This window comes from Lacerta agilis, chromosome 8 (genome assembly GCF_009819535.1).
Source record: "Lacerta agilis isolate rLacAgi1 chromosome 8, rLacAgi1.pri, whole genome shotgun sequence".
In the NCBI taxonomy this organism is placed as follows: Eukaryota; Metazoa; Chordata; class Lepidosauria; order Squamata; family Lacertidae; genus Lacerta; species Lacerta agilis.
The window spans coordinates 57,979,009-58,001,309 of NC_046319.1; the positions used below are offsets into that span (position 1 = coordinate 57,979,009).

General features: G+C 43.2%; 1 protein-coding gene across 7 annotated transcripts in view; it reads left to right on the plus strand.

Annotated features, from left to right (window-relative positions):
- Nucleotides 1-22,301, plus strand: part of ZMYM4 (zinc finger MYM-type containing 4) — a 48,029-nt gene that overhangs the window by 19,967 nt on the left and 5,761 nt on the right. For 4 of the 7 annotated variants that reach the window (XM_033157684.1, XM_033157685.1, XM_033157688.1 and 1 more), the window contains 24 exons: nucleotides 23-140; nucleotides 1,324-1,369; nucleotides 2,516-3,037; nucleotides 3,692-3,759; nucleotides 4,258-4,428; nucleotides 5,337-5,415; nucleotides 6,180-6,432; nucleotides 7,703-7,877; nucleotides 8,901-9,113; nucleotides 9,836-9,986; nucleotides 10,101-10,216; nucleotides 11,173-11,448; nucleotides 12,495-12,645; nucleotides 13,064-13,236; nucleotides 13,928-14,117; nucleotides 15,384-15,527; nucleotides 15,743-15,780; nucleotides 16,054-16,198; nucleotides 17,311-17,432; nucleotides 18,317-18,485; nucleotides 19,289-19,342; nucleotides 20,127-20,306; nucleotides 20,502-20,596; nucleotides 21,182-21,353. In XM_033157684.1, the coding sequence (XP_033013575.1) occupies nucleotides 2,539-3,037; nucleotides 3,692-3,759; nucleotides 4,258-4,428; nucleotides 5,337-5,415; nucleotides 6,180-6,432; nucleotides 7,703-7,877; nucleotides 8,901-9,113; nucleotides 9,836-9,986; nucleotides 10,101-10,216; nucleotides 11,173-11,448; nucleotides 12,495-12,645; nucleotides 13,064-13,236; nucleotides 13,928-14,117; nucleotides 15,384-15,527; nucleotides 15,743-15,780; nucleotides 16,054-16,198; nucleotides 17,311-17,432; nucleotides 18,317-18,485; nucleotides 19,289-19,342; nucleotides 20,127-20,306; nucleotides 20,502-20,596; nucleotides 21,182-21,353 (3,634 nt within the window). In that variant the 5' untranslated portion in view covers nucleotides 23-140; nucleotides 1,324-1,369; nucleotides 2,516-2,538. The remainder of the gene's footprint in view (nucleotides 1-22; nucleotides 141-1,323; nucleotides 1,370-2,515; nucleotides 3,038-3,691; nucleotides 3,760-4,257; nucleotides 4,429-5,336; nucleotides 5,416-6,179; nucleotides 6,433-7,702; nucleotides 7,878-8,900; nucleotides 9,114-9,835; nucleotides 9,987-10,100; nucleotides 10,217-11,172; nucleotides 11,449-12,494; nucleotides 12,646-13,063; nucleotides 13,237-13,927; nucleotides 14,118-15,383; nucleotides 15,528-15,742; nucleotides 15,781-16,053; nucleotides 16,199-17,310; nucleotides 17,433-18,316; nucleotides 18,486-19,288; nucleotides 19,343-20,126; nucleotides 20,307-20,501; nucleotides 20,597-21,181; nucleotides 21,354-22,301) is intronic. The other 3 variants (XM_033157690.1, XM_033157683.1, XM_033157687.1) reach the window with 1 other exon arrangement.

The window sequence follows — 22,301 nt, forward strand, 5'->3', positions numbered from 1 at the left end:
GTGTACCAATTAATTTCCCTAGGCTCTAAAGCTTTTCTCGCTGTTCCACTGCTGTGCCTTGTGAAAACCTGATCTTACCCACTGAATTGAAGCTTGGTTAAGCAGCATCTCTTCAAATCTGATCAGATCCGATTCAGCGGGTAAGATTAATGCAATCAAAATACGGGCCAAGTGAAAGTGTGGTTAAACTTTTTCTGTTATAATATTTTCTACTTTGCTTGTACAGATAGCTAGTTGTATTCATCGCTTGTACATTTTACAGTGTGTTCTAGTTTGCAAACACTTGTATTGCTAACACTTATACTGCTGGTCTAACTTGATATTATCTATGAGACCCTGTGAGTGCCTTTTAGAGGGGAAGAAGCACTGGTCTACAAGTCCACTGACATGTGAATAATTAGGCTGCTACATTCCCCACCTTCCAGTGTACCTCTTTGGGTAGATTATTTTCAAAAAATGCTTTGACATTTTTAATTTCCAGAAACCATTCTTATGGCACTAGGAAACACAGCTACAAGTACCACACCATATTAGTAACAGTACCATTCTCAATCCTATGTTAGAGGCAGCAGTGCAGGCAGGGTGTTAAACAGAGAAACCACCTCTCCTGTTAGCTACTGAAACAAGCAAGAAACTGTCATTTGTCAACTCCTAGGATTCCTCTAGTAATACACTAAGGTTCAGAAACTTCATTTGGAATCACAGGACCAGGTCAATGTGGGTATTCTCTCTGGTTCCATTCTCCCCATTTGGATATGGACCTGAAAAACCATAGGAAAATGTGGGTGCATAGAGAATTGTAAGCAAACAAAATTTGTGACAGTCCCGCATGGTTACTAATCGCAGGGCATGGGGGGGGGCACCTGCAAACTTCCAATTTCTGAACTTTGTTGAGGGTGCATCAACATGAAATAGCATTATCTCTTAAACCACCAGGTTTTTAAGAATCATTGGATTATCAACAGTTGCTAAATCTTTTCATGTTGTGAATGAATATATTTTGTTTGGTTAATCCTTAATTGTCATTTTATGCCTTTCTGTATAAAATAAGACAGTCTTGGTAGGAATAGATATTCTGTTTCTTTCATTTGTGTAGAAGGCTGAATTGTAAGATAACTGCATTATAAAGTTGTGAATTTTTGCACTGGGAATTTGGTAACTGGAAGAGGAAAATACTCGCCTCCTATCATATGTATTTTTGTGTTTTTATATTGTAAACCACCCTGTGATTCTTGGATGAAGGAGCAGCATAGAAATTTAATAAATAGATAAATAAATAAATGAAAAATTATGTGAATTATATATTTCCTTTTCTCTTTGCAGTATGAAGACAAAGCTGATGCAGTTTTGGGGAGTATAGCAGAAAAACGTAAGTGCTTCTTTTATTTGTTCATTTACAAAAGATTCCTTCCACCTCAGAAACTCATTTCTTTATGAGTTAAAAAGGTTCTGTCGCTTTCTTAAAAGATTCTAGAATCCCAGTTCCAGGTTGCTTAAGTCCAGTCTCTAAGTGGTGGGGTTGTAAGTAACAAAAAATATTCCAGATCATTAACAAATAACCCAGTTTGGTAGCTACTACATGTATTTCAAAACTCTGATACTGACACTTTGCAAAACCATTGGGGGATGCATTCTCCACCCATCTGCAGTAATTGTGACAATTCCTGATAACCCCACAGAGAGCTCTAAAATTGCAGAACAGTGCAAATTAAGAGTAGTGAGAACTAGGATGTCTGGTGAGTCAGTGTAAGTAGTTGTATATTGGGGGACACAAACACACACTGACCACATGTAGGCTAATAGTCTTTAAACTGGCTGTATGTACCAAAGAAAGCTATCTTAAGGTCTTGGCACAAAGCTTTCTAAAATTGTCAAATAATGTGCAGCCTTAAAGGTGAAATGAATGCCCCATTTTGGTTGTTATACTAGTTCATGGTCAAGTCTTAAGGGTGCAGCATAAATCATGGTTTGACCCTGGCTTGTTTCAATGAACTCTAGTTTATGTTAACTACAGTCTGTACTTTTTGGACATAACAGCAAATTGTTGGGGCAAGGGTGGGGAGGAAGACTGGAACCAGGAATTTTCTGGAAGGGTAAGAACATTGTTAATTGTTTCTTCTCAGCATACTGGAACTTGAGTCCTCCCAAAAAGTTGATCAGCAGTGTGTTCATGACAGATTAAGGACATTATAATAACTTTGGTTGGCCCTTTGATTGGCCCCCACGGCCCTTCACTTCAGCAGATCTTGCCCTCTTTGAAAAAAGTTTGGACACCACTGCCCTAAAGTATAATAAACACATTGGGGCACACATAAATATTTTATTTTATTAAGTCTCCTTCCCTCTTTCACCTCCGGTCACAAGGCTGCAAAAAGCAACTTTTGACATACAAAACATCAAAATTACAAACTAATATCCAGCTGAAAGCCCAAAACAATATTCTCAATCTTGTATTTGCTTCCATATTGTAAATATGTTGGTTTTGGAAAGCATCTGATTCTTCTTCCTTCTCCAGGTGGTGAGCTTGTATCTACAGAAATGTCTGAGAAAACTGTTCACAACCTAACCCCTGCCTTCGACAGCATACCGTACAGAATGCAGAATCGAACAGGATCTACAAACTCCTTGCTGGTTGACAGTGATTACTTCTTGAACTCTGGAGATCTTACAGGGATTCCTATTGTTGGGAGTGACAATGAGGATGAGCAAACTTTTCCTGCAAAGGATAGCCTCCCTTCGCGCCCTGAGGATAGTCGGGGAGATATGAGGAGGGTTCGGGATCATGCAGTGGACAATGAGAAAGACACACAGATGCAAAATGTGATTCAGAAAGACCTCTCTTCCCCTTTTGACAAAGGGCCCTCTGTATTTAAGTCTGTTCGGAAAGATTTTAGCATAGGAAGAGATGATGCTAAAGATATTTTTTTGACAAAGGAGAAAGCCAGAGAGGGACCTTTTCAGGAGCATGACAAACGGTTGGAAAAAATGCCGAAGGAAATGGATTCCAGATTGAAAAGCAGTTTCCTCGATAAATCAGGTAACACTTTGTTTACTAAGGTTAAGCAGAGAGCAAACCTTGGGGTTTAGGTTAAACTTAATGAGTTTCTGCTTATTTCAGTGAAACATCTTCAAGGAAATTCCCAGTGGATTACACACCATGGGACAGATCTGTCTGCTTAATGGCACTTACATTCTGCTACCTCACTTTGCCTAAGGGATGGCTGCATCTGGTTGATATACTCAGTTCCATCCAATTTTGAAAAAACTGATGAACAAAATAGTACTGCAATGGTGGGGACTTCTGGACTGCAGACTTAATTAGACGTGGCAAGGGTTCTGATTTGGCCCCTGAGTCCATTTCCCCCAAACCATGCTGACCTGTCTTACACCTGATGACATAATATGGGGCAGCTAAGTATTTTGCTGCAAAGGAACATTTAAAAATAAATAAATGTCTGCTCCAAATTGTTCCTTGACAAGTGGGGTTCACTGACAGTGCTGTTCAACTGATTGGTGCTGAAAGTGAGTGAAGTTGTTGCATGATGTTGGTTGATTGTCCACAAGTGGGTGGAGAAATCAGAAGATCAGGATCGGGCCTGCCAGCTGAATGCAGTTCCCCACCCTTGCATTGTCCACAGGTTGCAGAGAATTGCTTTCCAAAGGGATGCTAATTGAATATGTTTTTCCCTAGTTACTAATCAAGTGGATGAAACATTGCGGACACAGTTGGCACCACAAACACCAGAAACTAACTTCAGGGTAAGTTGTGGGCCTTTATTTGATTGGCATATCAAAGTGCATTTTTTTTTGGGGGGGGGAATAGGAATATTGTAGAGATTTTGTTGTGCTGCTGCTGAACCTTCTGCTAATAGTTGGCTAAGCTGCCATAATGTCACAGAACGGTGGAGCTAGTTGAAGGGTCCTGGACTGCCATTCGCTGAGCTGCTCTGATATTATATAGGGGCAAAGTAGAAGAGCCTAGCAAAGAGAGAAGCAGCAAGGGTCTCGGAAAGGAAAGGCAGGTGTAAGAGAGAGAGAGAGAGCGGACCAGGGAATGGGGGAGAGGAGTTTCTAGGTCAGGAAACATAGAAGATGTTTCCTGACCTAGAAACTCAGGGTAACAAGGACAAGGTCATGGGGAAAGCTGCCGGAGAAGAGAAAAACTGGGAAAGTGGACTGTAGCTAAATTCAGAGGTAAATGGGGAAAATTATCTCCCAAATGTGTATGCTGCTGAAGTTACTGTTCTTGTGTGCTAGGAGTCTAGCTACCTGTTTGCTAATAAGGAATCCGTTGGTCAAGAGCTGGGGAATTCCTATGCACCAAATATTAGAATTAAGGAAGAGCCTTTGGACAATGACTACGATAAAGCTATTGCACCTCAGCAGGGGCTGCTGAACAAAATTAAGGATGAACCAGATAATACTGAGGTAAGATGGGACATAAACTGCCTAGCCTTGACCTGCCTCCCTGTGTTATAAGTGCAGCATTGGCTGCTGGGTTAAAGCTGTATGCTGAAGATATTGAGTGGTAGTAGGGATGGGGTTGCATCTCCATTCTTAGCTCTTTGGATGCTTTTAAAGTTGCCTTCACAATCTCTCTTTTTGTGGAAAAGTCTGAAGTATATTGGATGCATGTATAAGTGGGGCAGGGGCATGGAGGAGAGTAAAAGTAGGGATAGAGTTTGGTGAGTCATTCCCATCAAATGTGGCTGACACCAGCACACTGCATAGGGAAAGTGATCTGCCATGGCATCCAACCCAATGGGGGGTTATTTTATTATACATCACATTGAGATGTTTATTTATTTTTTAAATTTCTATACTGCTTTACATTTTTAATAAAAATCTCAAAGCGGTTTACAGCATATTAAATCAATAAAACAATAGCCGGACGACGTTCCTCCGGCCTCATGAGGAGCCTCTTTCTAGGGCTGGTGAGTCTGGACCCTGCCCGCTAGGCCAGGTGGAAAGGGCCTTGCAGGGAGCGGCCTTCACATTCACAGCCAGGCGATGTTCCTCCGGCCTCAGGAGGAGCCTCTTCAGTAGGGCTGGGTGAGTCTGGCCCCTGCCCCAAGGCCAGGTGGAAAGGGCCTTGCAGGGAGTGGCCTTCACGCCCCACAGCCGGCCATGTTCCTCCGGCCTCATGTGGAGCCTCTTTCTAGGGCTGGTGAGTCTGGGCCCTGCAGAAGGTGATTAGTAAGTGAATTGTTAATTATTATTACTATTGTACTGGAGTTAGGGCACAATTATTCCAAATGTGGCCTATGATTTACACGATAGATTGAGTACTGCTGATCACAGTGGCTGGAATTTTACCTGTAGCTGTTTTGTTTCAGGAATATGGCCAGCAGCCAAAAACTCAGGAAGGGGAACTGAAGATCAGTGCTGTGTTTTCAGTCAGTGGCAGCCCTCTTGGTAAGGAAAAGGGTTGCACTTGCCCCTCCTGTTCTTCAGATGGCTATGCCATCCTTCAGCAATGCTTCCAGGGAAATTTACAAAAGCAAGATAAATAACAGAAATCAAAAGAGATTTTTTAAATAAATTATAGCATTAAAAGCCTAGAGGCATTTTAAAAAGGCTTTGCCAAAAGAAATTGTTTCATAATTTGTTAACAGCTGCCAGATTAGTAATAGCACAGACATGGAAATCTATTGAATCCTCTGCAGAAGAGGATTGGGTGCAGACAGTTTGGGATTTATTAATGATGGATAAGTCGCTCAGCACAGAAAATCAGAACTCAGAAAGGGAGACAGAAAATAGTAATTTAATGGAGCATTGGTGGCCAGTAATTTGACTTCTCCCTGTTCACAAGTCTGGTTTCCAAAGTAGTACATACTGGTAATTATATACTAATTGCCTTGGAAGAAATTGCTTTCTGTATTTGAGCTAAGGGTAATAGTAGTGATTTTTTATTTTATATAGGGAGGGAGGCAGAGTTCTGTTTTATATTTTATGTATTATCAGTTACTAAATGTCAGTAATACATTACAAAAAAATAGCAACATTAGGCCCAGGCAAACTTCTTTGGGGAGAGACTTCTGAAAATGAGGTGCAACAACCAAGAAGTCCCCCCCCCCGGTTGCTGCCTGCTTCTTGTCAGGTGGAGGTGGAGCACCCGGAGGAGAGCCTCTGAAGATGACCTCAATAGCAGCATATCTCTTCCCTCTCTTCTTTGTAAGCTCCACAGCTGACTTCCAATTTCCCACCTAACACACCATCCTCTGGCATGAACAAAATGCTTCCTTCAGTCCCGAGTACGGCTGTTCGGGTTTCCTGTTCAGGCTGTAAGAAGATCCTACAGAAGGGACAAACAGCCTATCAGAGGAAAGGCTCCACTCAGCTCTTCTGCTCCACACTGTGCCTCACGGGATATACTGTACCAGCCACACGACCACCAGCTGCTTCCAAGAAAACCTGTTCCAGCTGCTCAAAGTAAGGGCTCTGAGACTTTGAAATGTGCCACAAATCATTCTGAATCATTTGTGGGAAGTTCAGAAGGCGTTGTGTCAAGTACATGTTATCCCACACTTTCCTTTGCTGCAGAAAGTCCACTTTGGGGGGAATGGGGAGAGAGGTTTGTTGCATAAGAGCACCAACTCAGTTTTGTAACTTGGATTTGCTGGTATGTGATTGAATTCCACCCCAAAGGTAGTGGTAGTCTGGAAGCACCCATGTACTCAAGTCTAGGAAAATAAAATGCTTGCAAAGCAGACTTTTGACACTGACGATCAGCGGAAGGAATGGAAAAAAATCTTAGCCTTTTTTTGCTTTTTATTTTTTTGTGAAAAGGGAAAGAAACATAGTACTAATATTATTCTTTTGTAAACAGCCCTGGGAATATAATTTGAAGGGATGCGGGTGACACTGTGGTCTAAACCACTGAGCCTCTTGGGCTTCCCGATCAGAAGGTCAGTGGTTTGAACTTGTGTGATGGTGGTGAGCGCCCATTGCTCTTTCCCAGCTCCTGCCAACCTAGCAGTTCAAAAGCACACCAGTGCAAGTAGATAAATAGGTACCGCTGCAGCGGGAAGGTAAAAGGCATTTTCATGCACTCTGGTTTCCGTCACGAAGCAGTTTAGTCCTGCTGGCCACATGACCTGGAAAGCTGTTTGTGGACAAATGCTGGCTACCTTGGCCTGAAGCGAGATGAGCGCCACACCCCATAGTCGCCTGATGTTGGGAAAGATGGAGGGCATGAGAAGGGGACAACAGAGGATGAGATGGTTGGACAGTGTTCTCGAAGCGACTAGCATGAGTTTGGTCAAACTGCGGGAGGCAGTGGAGGATAGGGGTGCCTGGCGTGCTCTGGTCCATGGGGTCACGAAGAGTCAGACATGACTGAACAACTGAACAACAACATCTATCTATCTGTCTTCTGTCTGTCTATCTATCCTCTTGATAAATTTTGAAGACATGTTCTGGTTGTGGGAGTGTTGATACAGAGCTTGTACAACCCTGGAAGTACCCGCAAAGTAATTGAAGTTTGCCCTGGGTTTACTTCTGTGATTCAGATTCAGTCAGGCCAGGTCACACTTATTGGTACCAGTTGCTCCATTTGTAAAGTGGAACATGCTAGCTAGACATATCACAACAACTGTGCTGACCATTGGTGTTGTAGAGAACCTCACTCGTCTGTGGAGGGTGTAAATTTGTGGTTGTGAAAGTTGAAGACCTGATTTCTTCCTCTTTCAAAACTGTCTAGGGAGATTCTGAATCCAAAGGATGTGATTACTGCTCAGTTTGACAACACTAACTCCAGCAAGGACTTCTGCAGCCAGTCGTGTCTATCCATGTATGAGCTGAAAAGGAAGCCTGTCGTCACCATTCACACAAACAGTATTTCCACCAAGTGCAGCATGTGCCAGAAGAATGCAGTGGTAACTGAAATTGCAAACCTTTTTTCTAAATGTTTGGTGGGTCAGGATGCCAGGTGATTAGTGAATCGGCTTTGGGTGTTGGAAAAGCCGCATTCAGTGCTCGCTCAGCCATGAAGCTCTGCATATTGCTTACATCAAATCACCACCTTGTCAAACTTCATTGGTTGGTTTCCAAGTTGCAAATTATAAAGAGCGCTTTGTACACCTGCAAGTGTGAGGGCGATGGCAGGTGCGGCAGTTATAGCCACCATGGAATAGAATCCAGTTCCAAAGAAGAGTCCTATTTTCTGAAGTTTTGGAGTTTGCTGTCACCAGTATGCAGGTGGCATTCTCCTCTTATTACTTGCATCTTGAACCAGGGAGGCCATTGGATTTCTGAACCAGTGTCTGGAATCAGTAATGGGTTAGGATGTGAGCAAGCAAGCTGGGATTGGGAAGGCTATGCTAGAGTCTACTTCTTGGATATAGTATTGTTTTCCACTCTCACCCCCCAAGTTTCTACTGCATCATTCCAGTGGAATTCTCCTGAATCACTGAAATTCTTTGCCTTTGTGGTTCAGAAAAGCAAAAATGGGTTTGCTCGGTTGCTTAATTTTTAATCAGAATTCATTATAAAACAAAACTTTTAGCAAGTCTGGCAAGTTACTTCATTTGGGGATCTTAGAATATTGATTTTAATTTTCATGACAAATAATCTGATGCCTATGTTTCACTCACAATGCCTAGTATTTCTGTTGTGAACCACCCTGAGATCTATGGATGGAGGGTAGTATACAAATTAAGTAAGTAAATTGTAAGAAAATTCAAAATTTGCAGCATGCAAAATTTACTTGCCTGGATTGCCAGTTTTTAAGCACTTCTGTAAGTCTATCTTGTTTAATTAAAAAAATATCAAAAGGGGTTGGTAGGTGCGAGGGAGGGGGGGAATGCTGTAACCCACTAATTTTTTTAAAAATGCATAATTATTTTGAGAGAAAGAAAGCCTTGGAATACTCCCATGTAATGGATTTTTTGCTCTCTCAGATTCGGCATGAAGTGAATTACCAGAATGTTGTGCACAAACTCTGCAGTGACGCCTGTTTCTCCAAGTTCCGCTCAGCAAACAACTTGACCATGAACTGCTGTGAGAACTGTGGGGGTTACTGTTACAGTGCCTCAGGCCAGTGCCACATGCTTCAGATTGAGGGGCAGTCCAAAAAGTTTTGCAGTTCAACGTGTGTCACTGCATACAAACAGGTCTGTGCTTTGTTTCTTTGGTTCCTGGTGTATGTTGCTGTTACTGTTTTAAATCATTATTTTAATGCACACTAGGCTTGCATGGAGCCTCAACCCTACCACTAATAATATGAAACTTGTTTTATAGTTGTGTCTGTGGAGAGCAGCCAGATAGGGGAGGCGAGGGAGTGGTTTTAACATAAAGGCCAGAATTTGACTTTCCTGTCTGTTGAGACAAGGGGGAAATTTGAGAGAACCTGTAGTGGGCAGGAAAGGGGAGCTTACCACCAGTTGTTTTTATTTCTCCGGGCCAGATGGGTATTGGCCATGCTGCACAGGTGAACAGCTTTGGGTACAGGGGAGAGAATTTTGCACTCTAAACCTGCTGCAGGATCATCCCCTCACAAAGTGACTTTCCTGGGAAAGTCTTAGAAACCTGGAAACCTGAGTCTTAGTCAGTCATGTAGTTCAGCCCCTTGAAGCAAATTGGGGCTGTTATTGTTTCCTATTGTAAAAGATACTGTTGCAAGTCTGTGACTCTTTACTTTGGCATCTTTGACTCCTTTTTGGAAACCACTTGAAGATGTTTTATGTATTGTGAGCAGTGTGTAAATTGACTTAATAAATAAATACTAACTCACTTCTGTTTTGTGTATGTGACACACCCATTTCTTTCACCTGCAAGTGAGCTGTGTGGGCAAGTCTCAGAAGGGGGCAAAAATCTGTTGTTCCTCTTTCTACAGAAGTCAGCAAAAATCACTCCCTGTGCACTGTGTAAATCTCTGAGATCTTCAGCTGAGATGATTGAAAGCACAAATAATGTGGGGAAAACAGAGCTCTTTTGTTCTGTGAACTGCTTGTCAGCACACAGAGTTAAAATGGTCACATCTTCAGGTAAATGTTGTGTTGTCCTTTTCATATATACATTTTCTGAAAGCAAGAGACCTTAAAGCACATTAATTTTTTACATTATGATTTTTCTGTTATGTTTGTTTTTCTCTCTGGCAGGTGTCCAGGTTCAGTGTAACAGCTGTAAGACCTCAGCCATCCCTCAGTATCACCTCGCTATGTCAGATGGCAGCATACGCAATTTTTGCAGCTATAGCTGTGTGGTGGCTTTTCAGGTATGTCCTGTTTTCCAAAACAAAATAAAAAATAAAAAAATCCTTCCAGTAGCACCTTAGAGACCAACTAAGTTTGTTCTTGGTATATTTTCCAGTTTAGTTACTAAGTTGGCTTGTCAGATGTGCTTGTCTTATTCCTCTTCCTGGACTTGTAGCCATTGCCAATCTTTCCTTGGGCATACTCCCTCTCCTTTTGACCACTAGCTTCTCCGTTGCTATGTTTCATCCTGATAAGAGTGCTAATACAGTTAATAGACATAGTGCAGAGATGTGTCAGTTAAATTATAATAATCATAATTAATAATATTTAATGTAAGAAATGCTTGCTATGAAGGATCTTGAAGTGGTTTCATAATCTGCACATCGCGCACGCACACACAGAGTAAGCTCTCAACTTGCACATATTTAACTTGTGCACGTTCAGTTTTATGTGCTTGGCATTAAAAAAAAATTAGGGGGTGGGCATCTGGGGAAAAAAACAATTGCATATATAAAAACAATTTCAAATCCAACACGGATTCCAACTAGGATAAAACTTATCCACTTTGAAGGCTTGTTGAAAGAGGAAAAACTTCAACAGGTACCAAAAAGACAATGGAGATGGTATAACACTGGTATAACCACTGATATAACACAGAGTTCTCTGTCTTCATTTGTTCTGCATGTGTCTCTTTTCTGAGATCAGTTTCCCAAGAATTAAGAGTTCTGTTTTCCACAGATGGAGAACAATTAAAAGGAAAGAAAAGCATGGAGACTTGGGATAGGTGGGCTGTGGAGCAGGGAATTGGGGTGGTGGGGTGTACCTCCAGAGATTGGCAGGCTGCTATTGCAATCCTTATTAAAATTGCTAGCTCCTCCCTGGAATTTTGAAAAGGTGACTCTACGCTAGGAACCCCTCAAACGTGGCAGAAAATCCTGTTGATGTAAGGTTTTTCCATCCCCTGTTGCTTTAACAGAACTTGTTCAACAAGCCTGCGGGAATGAACTCATCAGTGGTGCCCTTGTCACAGGGCCAAGTGATTGTCAGTATCCCCTCAGGAGCCACGGTTTCAGCAGCGGGCAGCACTACCTCCACGGTTTCCCCCAGCTCAGTCAGCAGCTCAGCCGCAGCTGGTCTCCAAAGACTCGCCGCTCAGTCCCAGCAAGTTACCTTTGCCCGCACTGTCGTCAAACTCAAGTGTCAACACTGTAGCCGCCTGTTTGCAACCAAGCCTGAACTGCTCGATTACAGGGTAATTGGCACCTGCCAGTTGTTGTTGTTCACAGACCTCTTGAAGCGGGACACGTGGGTGCTCTAATTGTGGACCAGACGCCCAGTGACAGGCAAGGCTGTGTGTATTCCATGCTTAATAATAAGTTTTAAAATACACTGTGCCAAGGAAAGCTGACATTTGAGACTTGTATACAAAATGCAAAATGGGCTGATTTGCACTGTATCCCCTTTTGTATAATTTTTCGACGATTCTTTTTTGGGGCAAATTGATTCAGCCATGTCTTTGAGTTCTGAGATTTCAGCAGACATTGGCCACACACTTTTGAGCATATCTCTACCTCCACAAGATGTAGGAAATTGTTATTTTTCTTATATGAAACTAGGTTTTTCTGCATTTTTTTTGAATTTACATTCACTATCAACATTGGCACCAGACCTCAGGGGACTCTTGGCACATTTTGATACTCCTCCCTGTCCCCCACTTTTGGGGAAAAAAAGACTTTAAATGACAGCAGCAGCAGTAGCAGCTTCTCTATCACCAAGGTAGCCAAGAGAATGCCCATGCCTCCACCATAGTCACTAGAAAGATTTTTTCAATGTAGATTAAAAAAATTTTTTTTTAAGCTTTTGTAGTTGCTTTGACAAACTGCAGTGATGACAGAGGCAGTGCCTGGCATTAAGATGTTGGCCCTGAGAGTGCTAGGCTCTGAGAAGAAGACCCCCTTGGTTCTTTGAGCCTAGAAAAGGCAGAGCCATAGTGGTCACCAGCCTGGTTTCATGGCAGATGGACAGCAGGTTGGGCCAATGAGGGACTCTTCTGAGTTCTGGGGCCTCAGCCAGGGCCCAGCTTGACTGACCACTGCTGCCAGGCCTGCTCACTATTCTACTCTAGGCTTTTCTCGCACTTCTGTGGGATGGTGGCTTTTTACTCAGCCCCGATTTGCATTTAATGGAAGTGGTCAAATTTGCATTCCCACTGAAGAAGGATGATTTGGCATGTCCTCTCCTGAATCAGCCAGGCTTTGGAGGATTCAGTTTGACCAAAGTATTCTTGCTTAATTGCAGGGCAAAATGTTCCAGTTCTGTGGCAAGACCTGCTGCGATGAGTATAAGAAGATAAATTGTGTCATGTCGATGTGTGAATACTGCAAGATTGAGAAGATTATCAAAGAGACTGTGCGATTCTCAGGCATTGACAAGTCATTCTGTAGTGAGGGTAAGAAGGGACAGATCTGGATTGTGTATTTCAAACTCCAGTCCCAAGGCATTTTGTTCCAAGACCATGGAGCTTCCTGTTACCACAGGAACAGGGCTCTATTGAGGATTTAGCATGTGAATTTGAGGTTACATTTTGGCAAGGGTTGTAAAATCACATGGTTTGGAATCTAAATTTTTCCAATTCATTGAGGAGCTAGTCTGTTAATTACAAGGGCAAAATTGCCTGTTGCTTATTCTTAAGTCAATATATCACAAAGTAGTCTTCAGGCAGTAGCCTTACGTTACTGCTCATGGCTGCTTTGTTCACAAGGGATGTCTGTGCTGCCTGTTATTTGTGTATATTGTCCTACTTTGAGAACTGGAGTAGAGGGGGGAAATCTTAATTGATTGCTGTTTGTTCTCTTTTGCTGTTCCAGGCTGCAAGTTGCTGTATAAGCATGACTTAGCCAAACGTTGGGGGAACCACTGTAAGATGTGCAGCTACTGTTTGCAAACATCTCCCAAGCTGGTTCAGAATCATTTTGGGGGCAAGGTGGAGGAGTTCTGTTCAGAAGACTGCATGTCAAAATTCACAGTTTTGTTTTATCAGGTAAGCTGCTCTGGAGTTCAAACATGTCTTGAAAATTAAAATTCTAGATAGACAGCAACTCTCTTGTGTGAGATCTGTTGTACAGATGTATTGAGTTTGGATGTGGGGTTTCAGAGCTTGCTTCAGCCTTATTGGTGGGCCTCAAAGCAATCTTCAGTTCCTTAATTCCTTACATAAGCTGTTTAACATCCACATGAAGCTACTGAGTGGAGTTATCCAAAGTTCTAGAGTACATTGTCAGCAATATGCTGATGACACACAGCTCTACTCCTTTACACCTGCAGGGGTGGCAGTGGATGTGCTGGACTGATGGTTTTGCCTTGGTAATGGACTGGATAAGAGCCAACAAACTGAAGCTCAATCTAGATAAGACTGCAGCACTGTTAGTGGGTGGTTTCCTAGACTGGATGGACAGGAGGCTTCCTGCTCTTGATGGGGCTACAATCCCTATGAAGGAGTGGGTATGTGGCTTGGGGATACTTCTGGATCCTTTGCTGTCACTTAAGGCTTAGGTGACCTCAGTGGCATGGAGGCCATATGTTATTTGTGTCAGCAGGATTGTTCACAGGATGCAAACCAACTACGATAACAAAGTCATTTGAGAAAAGCAGTCAGACATGTACGAACAGTTTTTTTTTTCTTTTTAAAAATTAACCATATGCACATTGTACTCTTTTTCTCTTCTCTGTAGATGTCCAAATGTGACAGCTGCAAAAGGCAGGGCAAACTTGGCGAGTCCTTGAAATGGCGAGGGGAAATTAAGCATTTTTGCAACTTGCTTTGCATTTTGATGTTTTGCAATCAGCAGTGTGCATCAGATCCACCGCCACCTCCACCTCCTCCACCGCCGCCACCCCCACCCCCACCTCAGAACAATACAGGTAAAAGAAGGCCTGCTGCTATTGTGGATGCCAGGGAAGTTGTAGGGACATCAGCTACAGGCAAATCCCATATCAATGAGTGTAGCATGCCCAGGGGTGCTTCCTTTGCATTTCTTTCAACTGAACAGCAGAGTGGACTTGAATCTAGCTGGACTAGGCTGGTGATAGGAACAGATTGCAACCGATACTCTCCAGTGAAGGAGAATCCATCACCTCCCAAGGGAGGCTTTTCCACTGTTGAATAGCTTTTACTGTCAGAAAGTTCTTCCTGATGTTTAGTTAGTATCTCCTTTCTTGTAACTTGAAACCATTGGTTTGGGTCCTAGCCTCTGGAGCAGGAAAAAACAAACTTGCTCCATCTTCCATTTGACAGCCCTTTATATATTTGAAGGTGGCTATCATCTCTCATCTCAGTCTCCTCTTTACCAGGCTAAACATGCCCAATTCCCTTAATCATTCCTTATAAAGCTTGGTTTCCAGACTTTTGATCATCTTGGTCACCGTTCTCCGCACATGTTCCAGCTTGTCCATATCTTTCTTAAATTGTGGTTCCCAGAACTGGACACAGTACTCCAGGTGTAGTCTAAAAAGCAGGACTATTATTTCCCTTGATTGGGACAGTATGCTATTTCTAGGCAGGTGTGTGTAGGATTGCAGCCATAATGGTATTTTGTATTCTTCTGAACAAAAAGGAGACTCATATCCTGGATCATCCAGTCCTGGCATAAAGTCATATCTGCTCAAAGTTCCTTTCCCCCCGAAACTTAGGTCACTATTTTAGTTTTCAAAGCTATAAAGATAACAGGGTTTGCCCAATAAACATTTTAATTGACTTTTCACTTAGAAACGGAGCCCACAAGGAAATGTGCTTAGCTGCCATTAATTCTAGATAAAAGGTGTTTGACTATCACTACGTCTACAATTTAATTAACATTCTACTCTTCTATTGTGTGTTATTTTGTGACCAGACAAAACTAAACTAGTTTTTTTTAAAAAAAACAACAACTTAAGTATGCACAGTTATATGGTTCAAATAGGTCTAAATTGGGAAGGTCACTGACAATTAGCAACAATGAGGTTTCATTTCTAACTATTTTCATTGCCACTATGGTAGAGTGGGTAAAGTTTAGTCAAGGGGTGTAAAAGTACGTATGACCTAACTGCTGCATCTGTAGAGAAATAGAGCGATTGACGTATAAATATTGTCTACTTGTGCTGTTCACATTACAGTACACTGCTTCAACTCATTCTGCTTCCTCTACCCAGCAAATCTTTCCATGGCACCAACATCCTCGGTGGGGCCCCCTCCGTCTCTCAGGAAGGATTCTACTCCAGTTATAGCAAATGTGGTGTCCCTGGCCAGTGCTCCTGCTGCCCAGCCCACAGCCAATTCCAATAATGTTTTGCAAGGTAAGGCAGCGATAAATGCACTTCCTGGTGTGTGTGTGTCTCTCTCACACATACACATCTATGCAAATTTACATTTTGTTGTTGTGGAAAGCAACAAGCATGGCCCTAAGAAAGTTGCTTAATGCCCCTTTTTTGTAATCCCCAGAAACTAGAACTAGTCATGATATTCTGAAGAGCGGCAAACAAATTTTCTGCTTTCCCTCCCCCTTTAACAGGTGCAGTTCCTACTGTGACAGCAAAAATTATTGGAGATGTAAGTTTTTCAAGAAAATTTCTTGGACATCTAGTAAAGTATTTATTTATACATTACACACACACACACACACACACACACACACACACACACACACACTGCTCAAAGTCTTTGGGCCACTTTTGCACTGCATGTAGAGGGGGAGGTGTAGAGGCAGTGGAAGTGAAAGAAGTGGCGGCTTAGTGGGCTGGTAACTAGGACTAGCTGATCTTAGCATGACATTTACAAAAGGCAGCAAAGAGTTATTGTACCTCATTTTCTGCCCTGAACCAGGCAAGTACTCAGACGGATGCTTTGAAGCTTCCTTCTTCCCAGCCTCCCCGACTTCTCAAGAACAAAGCCTTACTGTGCAAGCCTATAACACAGACCAAGGCCACCTCTTGCAAGCCTCATACGCAACACAAGGAATGCCAGACAGGTATGTGATACAGAAATGGCACGTGCAGTTGTTCTGAGAGGGAGACAGAGACAGAGAGATGTGAATGTAAAAACTTGTATAAGCACTTTTTGTTGTGACCAGCTAAAATATCACGAAGTAGTGAGCAAGTAGGGGAGCGTATTGGATGCAGCTATGGAAGATGAAAAAGTTCCATTCTGCAATGGTTTTAAAAAACAGACTTTCAATACCATATTGCAGTGTATAGTACCCAGGGGAGTATTTCTGTTCAAGGCATTAGTCAGCCTAGAATTGGAGCCTTCTTTTGCAATGAAGGTGCCAGGGAGAAAGAAGCAATAATATATTTCCCTTTGGAAATGTAAAAAAGTAGTTATTTGGATTTCTCTCAGTGGATTCTCTGGATTTCTACCAGTGCAATATGCTGAAATAAAAGCCAGAGAGCAGAAGTTAAGAGAAACATAATGGTCCTTACATTAGGAAGGTAGTGTCTTAATTTTAGAGGCCCAATTAGGTGGCATTGCCCAGTGCGTGGAGGGCATATCTTCCTCTGTAGGCAAAGACCCACCATTAGTGGTAAATGGTCTTCTGTATCCCATGTATGCATTTCTTATGTATGATACAACCGTCTTCTGTATTTGTGAATAAGTGTAGTAGAGAACAGGGCAGCCCCAGCAATCAAACCCATAATGAATTTTGACTCACATCTTCCCCCTTTGTTTATGGCAACCCATGAACAAGTGAAAATTCCAGCACAGAATCACGCTGGCTTTCAGCAGAAAACTTTCAGCCTTGGCCAACTTAGTACCCTCTAGATGTTTTGAACTACAAATTGCATTACAACCATGCTGCCTTGGACTGATGGGAGTTATAGTCCAAAACGTCTGATGGGCACTGGGTTGACAAAGGCTGGCCTGTTCATCTGCTGTGTTCCCTGGCTTGGAATAATCACGTAAGAATGGCTTGGACAGAGGAGTCCCAGAGAACACATGTGGATGCATCCACGTAGAAAGGGGTGGTGTGTTAGGAGCAGCAGTTGTGGTTAGCAAAGAAAAGTTAACAGCCTGTTGAGAGAGATGAATGAACAGCTGGCTTCTCTTCTCCAAGGATCATACCTTTTATTTTTAACATAACAGAAGAAGAAGAAGAAGTTCCACCCAAAATAATCATGGTGCCTGTTCCTGTACCAGTGTTTGTGCCAGTTCCTCTCCACCTCTTCACCCAATACACGCCAGTTCCGCTGGGAATGCCAATACCCGTAAGTGATGTGTTTGGCACCTTGGCTTTCAGACAGTGGCTTGAAGGTTGAGCTCATTGGGTCAGCGTGTGGCCAGCCTGGACAATGCCGAATGTCTCAGCATGAGTGTCTGTGGTGGGGCTTAAGTAAGCCCCACATCCAGTGCAAGTCAGTTCATTGCACTCATGATCTGGGCAGAGCTCAGTGGGAGAGATGCCTACCTGAAAGCTTGGAAAGCTGCTGCCAGTCAGTGTAGACAGTAGAGAACTAGATGGACAAATGGTCTTGACTCAGTATTAGGCAGCTTCCTAATCTCTTAACACCAAAGGCATCATTTGTGTTAAGTGATACTATGTACTCCAGCAAAAGAGCATCAGAATTGTCTTGCTGGATCAGGCCAGGGTTTCCATAGTTGAAGGAATCCCAGAAACGAAGAGGCACTAAGAGGTCCTCTGAAAATTGTTGAGTGGATTGTTGGTGCACTGTTCTGCTCACCGTTTCTTTAGAGGCCTGAGAGGTGGAAAATAAACCATGGCCTCTACCTAGTAGGAATCATGGGATAGACCTTGCTTATACCCACTGGCTGGCTCTTAACTGAAGCCAACAGTTTTAAAAGGTTTACCTTTGCTTGACAACCCATCAGACACAGAATTCTCTTGAGATGGCAAGGACCTTGTTTGAGGAGGCTCAAAATAGGCAATTACAGCTTTGAAAGCTGGTAGGATGCAAGGGGAGTTGCGTGTATTTGTTACTGATATGCATCACCCAGAGAATATTTCTCTAGCTTGCCCTCCTCTCCATGGAGACTTCTTCTTTGTGTGTGTTCTACCCACAAAATGTTGTTGTGTGTTCCCTGCTATAGGATCTTTTCATCTGCACAAATCAAACCTCTCCCCCACCCCCAGGTCCCTGTTCCTATGTTGGTTCCATCTGCCCCGGAGAATACTGGCAAGGCAATAGAAACCATTCCAGACATCAAGGAGAAGAGCTCCGCCAATGCATTTGAGGCAGATCTCCTCCAGATGGCAGAAATGATCGCAGAGGATGAGAAGGATAAAGAACACTCTAGAGGAGGTGCAAGGCTTTTTTTTTTTAAGGAAACCCGAGGAACTGGTGAATGGGGGTGGGAGAAAGAGAGGAGGGGAGAAGTGACTGCAGTGGAGGGGTTGGGGAGGGAACCTTCCTGGGGAAGTTGAATTTATACATCCAGATTTCTATTTCATAGGCTTATTCTGGACTGTGTTAGCTTTTCATTTTGATTCTATCAGAAGGGTTCTTTATAAATCTCCCAAAGAGAAGGCCACATTGAAATGGAGTGATCTACCCCCTTCCAGTTTTGCAATTTGAAGCAATTCTGCCACTAAACATTTTTTCACAAATCACATATTCTAGGGGAATCTGGAGTTGGGGCTGTTGAGGTGGGGGGAAGGAGAAGGACAAAAATAGCTTTAGGGGAGGGGTGGGTAGGAGCTGTTCTCCCTCATGAAGTTTTACATGCCTACCAGTAGCCCATTTAAGTAAACTGCCTGGAAATAATGTATGAAAGCTGCTTTATGAATGTTTTAAATAAAGGAAATTAGGCATCCTGACTGACACTCAGCCCTGAACAGGCTTGAGCTCAGTGTTAGAACACCTGCTTTGCATGCAAAAAGTCCAGGTTCCGTTCACACCACCTCCAGCTATAAAGGTCAGGAGGACCTTTCTCTGCCTGAGATCCTGGGAAGCTATTGCTATTCAAAGTTGGCAGTCGTGGGATAGGTGTACTAGTGGTCTGTCTTAGTACATGGTGGTTGCATATGGAGTCAATGTTTTTGGTGCTTGGTGCTTTTGGTCTGGCAATGTTGGTATAACCTTATTTTTGCCTTTGCTTGTTTCAGGCTCTCAAACATCTGAGCATGAGCTGTTCCTTGACCCTAAGATATTTGAAAAAGGTTGGTGCTCGCTTGCTCCACATAGCAAATACACTCACATCTATTGTATATTTTGGAAAGTAGCATGTTCACTATGTGAACAGGTATCGTAACCAAATTTTGCATGATGGATCCTGAGATTGAGGAGCAGCCTTCTGCCAATGTTCGGATATAATTGGTTACTATTTTGAATCAAAATGGAGACTGAACCTATTGAAACCACACTGATTTGAACCATTGATTTCAAAACCGCACTGATTATATTTACATGCCCAGTATGAGACTGCTAGTATGTAAAAGTCTGCAAAGGGTTTTACTAGCCCCCACTCCACTGATACCTTACTTGGGGAGTGAGTATGTAAAAGCACACCAGCTTCTTTAATGTTTCTCTGCATAGTTAGCAGACATGAGCCACAGGACAGAGCCAGATCTAATCTTAATTTGTTCTTAAGTTACAGCTGGGTAAATATTTGGTTGAACATTTGGGGAAAACTTTGAAAGCAGAGCACAATGGAAACAAATACCATGGGGCAAAGGTGGCTTCTCCCTTGCTTTAGGTCTTCATGCAGAGACTGGGCAGCAACCTGTTTGAGATCCTCTAGGTGTCAGTTTTCCTACATTGAGCTATGGGGGTGGACTCTGCTTCCCTTTTGACTCTTGCAAAATTCAGTGGCTCTTGCTTGCCAAAGGCAGCCGGGCTCCTGACTTCTCACATCCTTGAATGTCCTAATAGGCTGTGCTCTGTCTCTGCCTGCTGGGCTTCTCTTCCTGAGCACCACCTGTCTCTCTCCCCTCTCAATTACAGACCAAGGCAGCACATACAGTGGCGACTTAGAGTCCGAAGCAGTGTCGACCCCTCACAGCTGGGAGGAGGAGCTGAACCACTATGCCTTACGCTCAAATACGGTGCCTGAGCCTGAGCCTGAGCCAAGGCAATTCTCCAAAGGAGAGCTGGAGCAGGACCTGGAGGCTGATTTCCCTTCAGGTTTGTCAGCCAGAGAAGAAAAGGCTCTTGGGTGTGGAATGTGCTATGGGCCTTTTGCCCCCGTGCCGCTGGTAACTTTTTAACCCCCGCCCTCTGTCCTGGGAGCAGCCTGCTGTCCTGGGAGGCACCAGTTGGCAGCACAGCTCTTGCTGCTGCAACTTTCCCACTAAATCTCTGCTTTTGTTTAAAAACTAGACTCCTTTGACCCGATCAGCAAAGGGCTGGGTCTTCACTCACGTGCGCGAGCAAGGCGGAGACACAGAGATGGCTTTCCACAGCCAAAAAGGAGGGTAAGGAGCGCCGTTGCTTTTCCTGCTGCTTATTTGTTACAAGCCTACGGCATTTTGGGGCGAGGTATTCAGGGTGAAAGGCCTTCCTCCATTTCCCCAGGCTTCTTGACTCCCTCCTACCCCACTGCAAAGTTTCCCTTCCTCATTTGCCCCTTCTCAAAGAAAAGTCCCTAGTTGTGGTCAGGAGTGTGGGGATCGCATATGTCTCTTTTGTTTCTCGCCCACAAAACTATGTCTCAATTGAGAGCAGGAATAGGAAACGGGTAGTGCAACTTCTGATGCATTTGCTCCCCAATCCCCTGTCCTGTGGTTCTTGGTCACCTTCTCCCTTCCAAGGGAGGATTTAAGGACAGTGGCAGGCCAGGATCTTTATTCCCCAAACATAATTAAGTTCCATAGGCATTGATTTCATCAGCATACGTTGAGGAGGAGAATTGATGCTCCTGATTTGGCCACTGCTTGCCAATCCTGAATATAGATGGCTTACCGGAGGTGTGTTTGGTCCAGAAACCATCTACCTCCCTCTGTGACTAAGCCAAGCAGTGCCTTTGTTGGGCCCTTGCACACACTTTGGTTTTCCTTCAGGGGAGGAAGAAGTCCATAGTAGCTGTGGAGCCCCGGATGCTTGTGCAGAGCTCATACCCAGGCTGTTCCGTTTCCGGGATGAGTCTCAAGTATATGTATGGGGTGAACGCCTGGAAGAACTGGGTCCAGTGGAAAAACACACAGGAAGAGCAAGGAGACCTCAAATTTGGAGGTAATGCTTTTTAAAATAAAAAACAATAATTTTTTTATGCTTCTTCATTGAACCACTGAGGACGAAGAGCTGACCTGGGTCTTTCAGCAGAATAATCCTGGAAGGATGGGATGGGTGGGTCAGATCTCATTGTATGTATTGCATGGTTCTGGAAGCATGTCAGACGTGGCTTTTAACATGCTGTTCCTTAAATGCACTACTTGGAAACAAGCCCTAATGATTTAAATGGAACCTGCTCAGTTGCAATAAATTAATTGGGTATTGGAGATTTGGGATTCCAGGATGCAGGTTCGTAGGCTCAACAAGAATGCCTGTGCAGAATATCTGGGTCTTTGTTTGGGTGAGATTATTATGTTCCCAAACCTGAGACCTAAGTTTAATTCACACAAGCTACCAACAGGCCACCTCCAAATTGTTCTCGTGTTCCAGATTCCTCTGAAACCCTCCATTTGAAGTGAAATAGATTTCCTCAGATTCTCCCTCTGATGTCAGTACATGTCATCAGCAGTGATTGTGCATGTGATTTTATTTGCATTGCATCCCCCCTCCCCTTATTGCACAGCTAGTGCATAGCTGTTATAGCTAATTAAAAGCTGTACTACTGCACATCCCACAATAAGGGTCAGATAGCTACACCCCTCAAATACCTGGATTTTTTTTTAATCATTTACAGAGAGTGGGAGGCAGGTTTCCCATCAAGATTCCTGTTCTAAAAAACTAGTTTGAAAGTGTGTAGGCAGTTCCTGGTTAAAATATTTGGCACTTTCAGGATTCAAAGCACTTCATATAGATTATCATGAAAACAGTCCTCTTAAGATAGGCCCCATATTGCAGAAGGGGGATGTATTTGAACCAACAGCTCTTTTATTGGTTCATTTAATTATTGGAAAAGTAGTCCTCCTTCCCTTTTAGACTGCCAACTTGCTGTTCAGGAGCTTGGGAAACAAG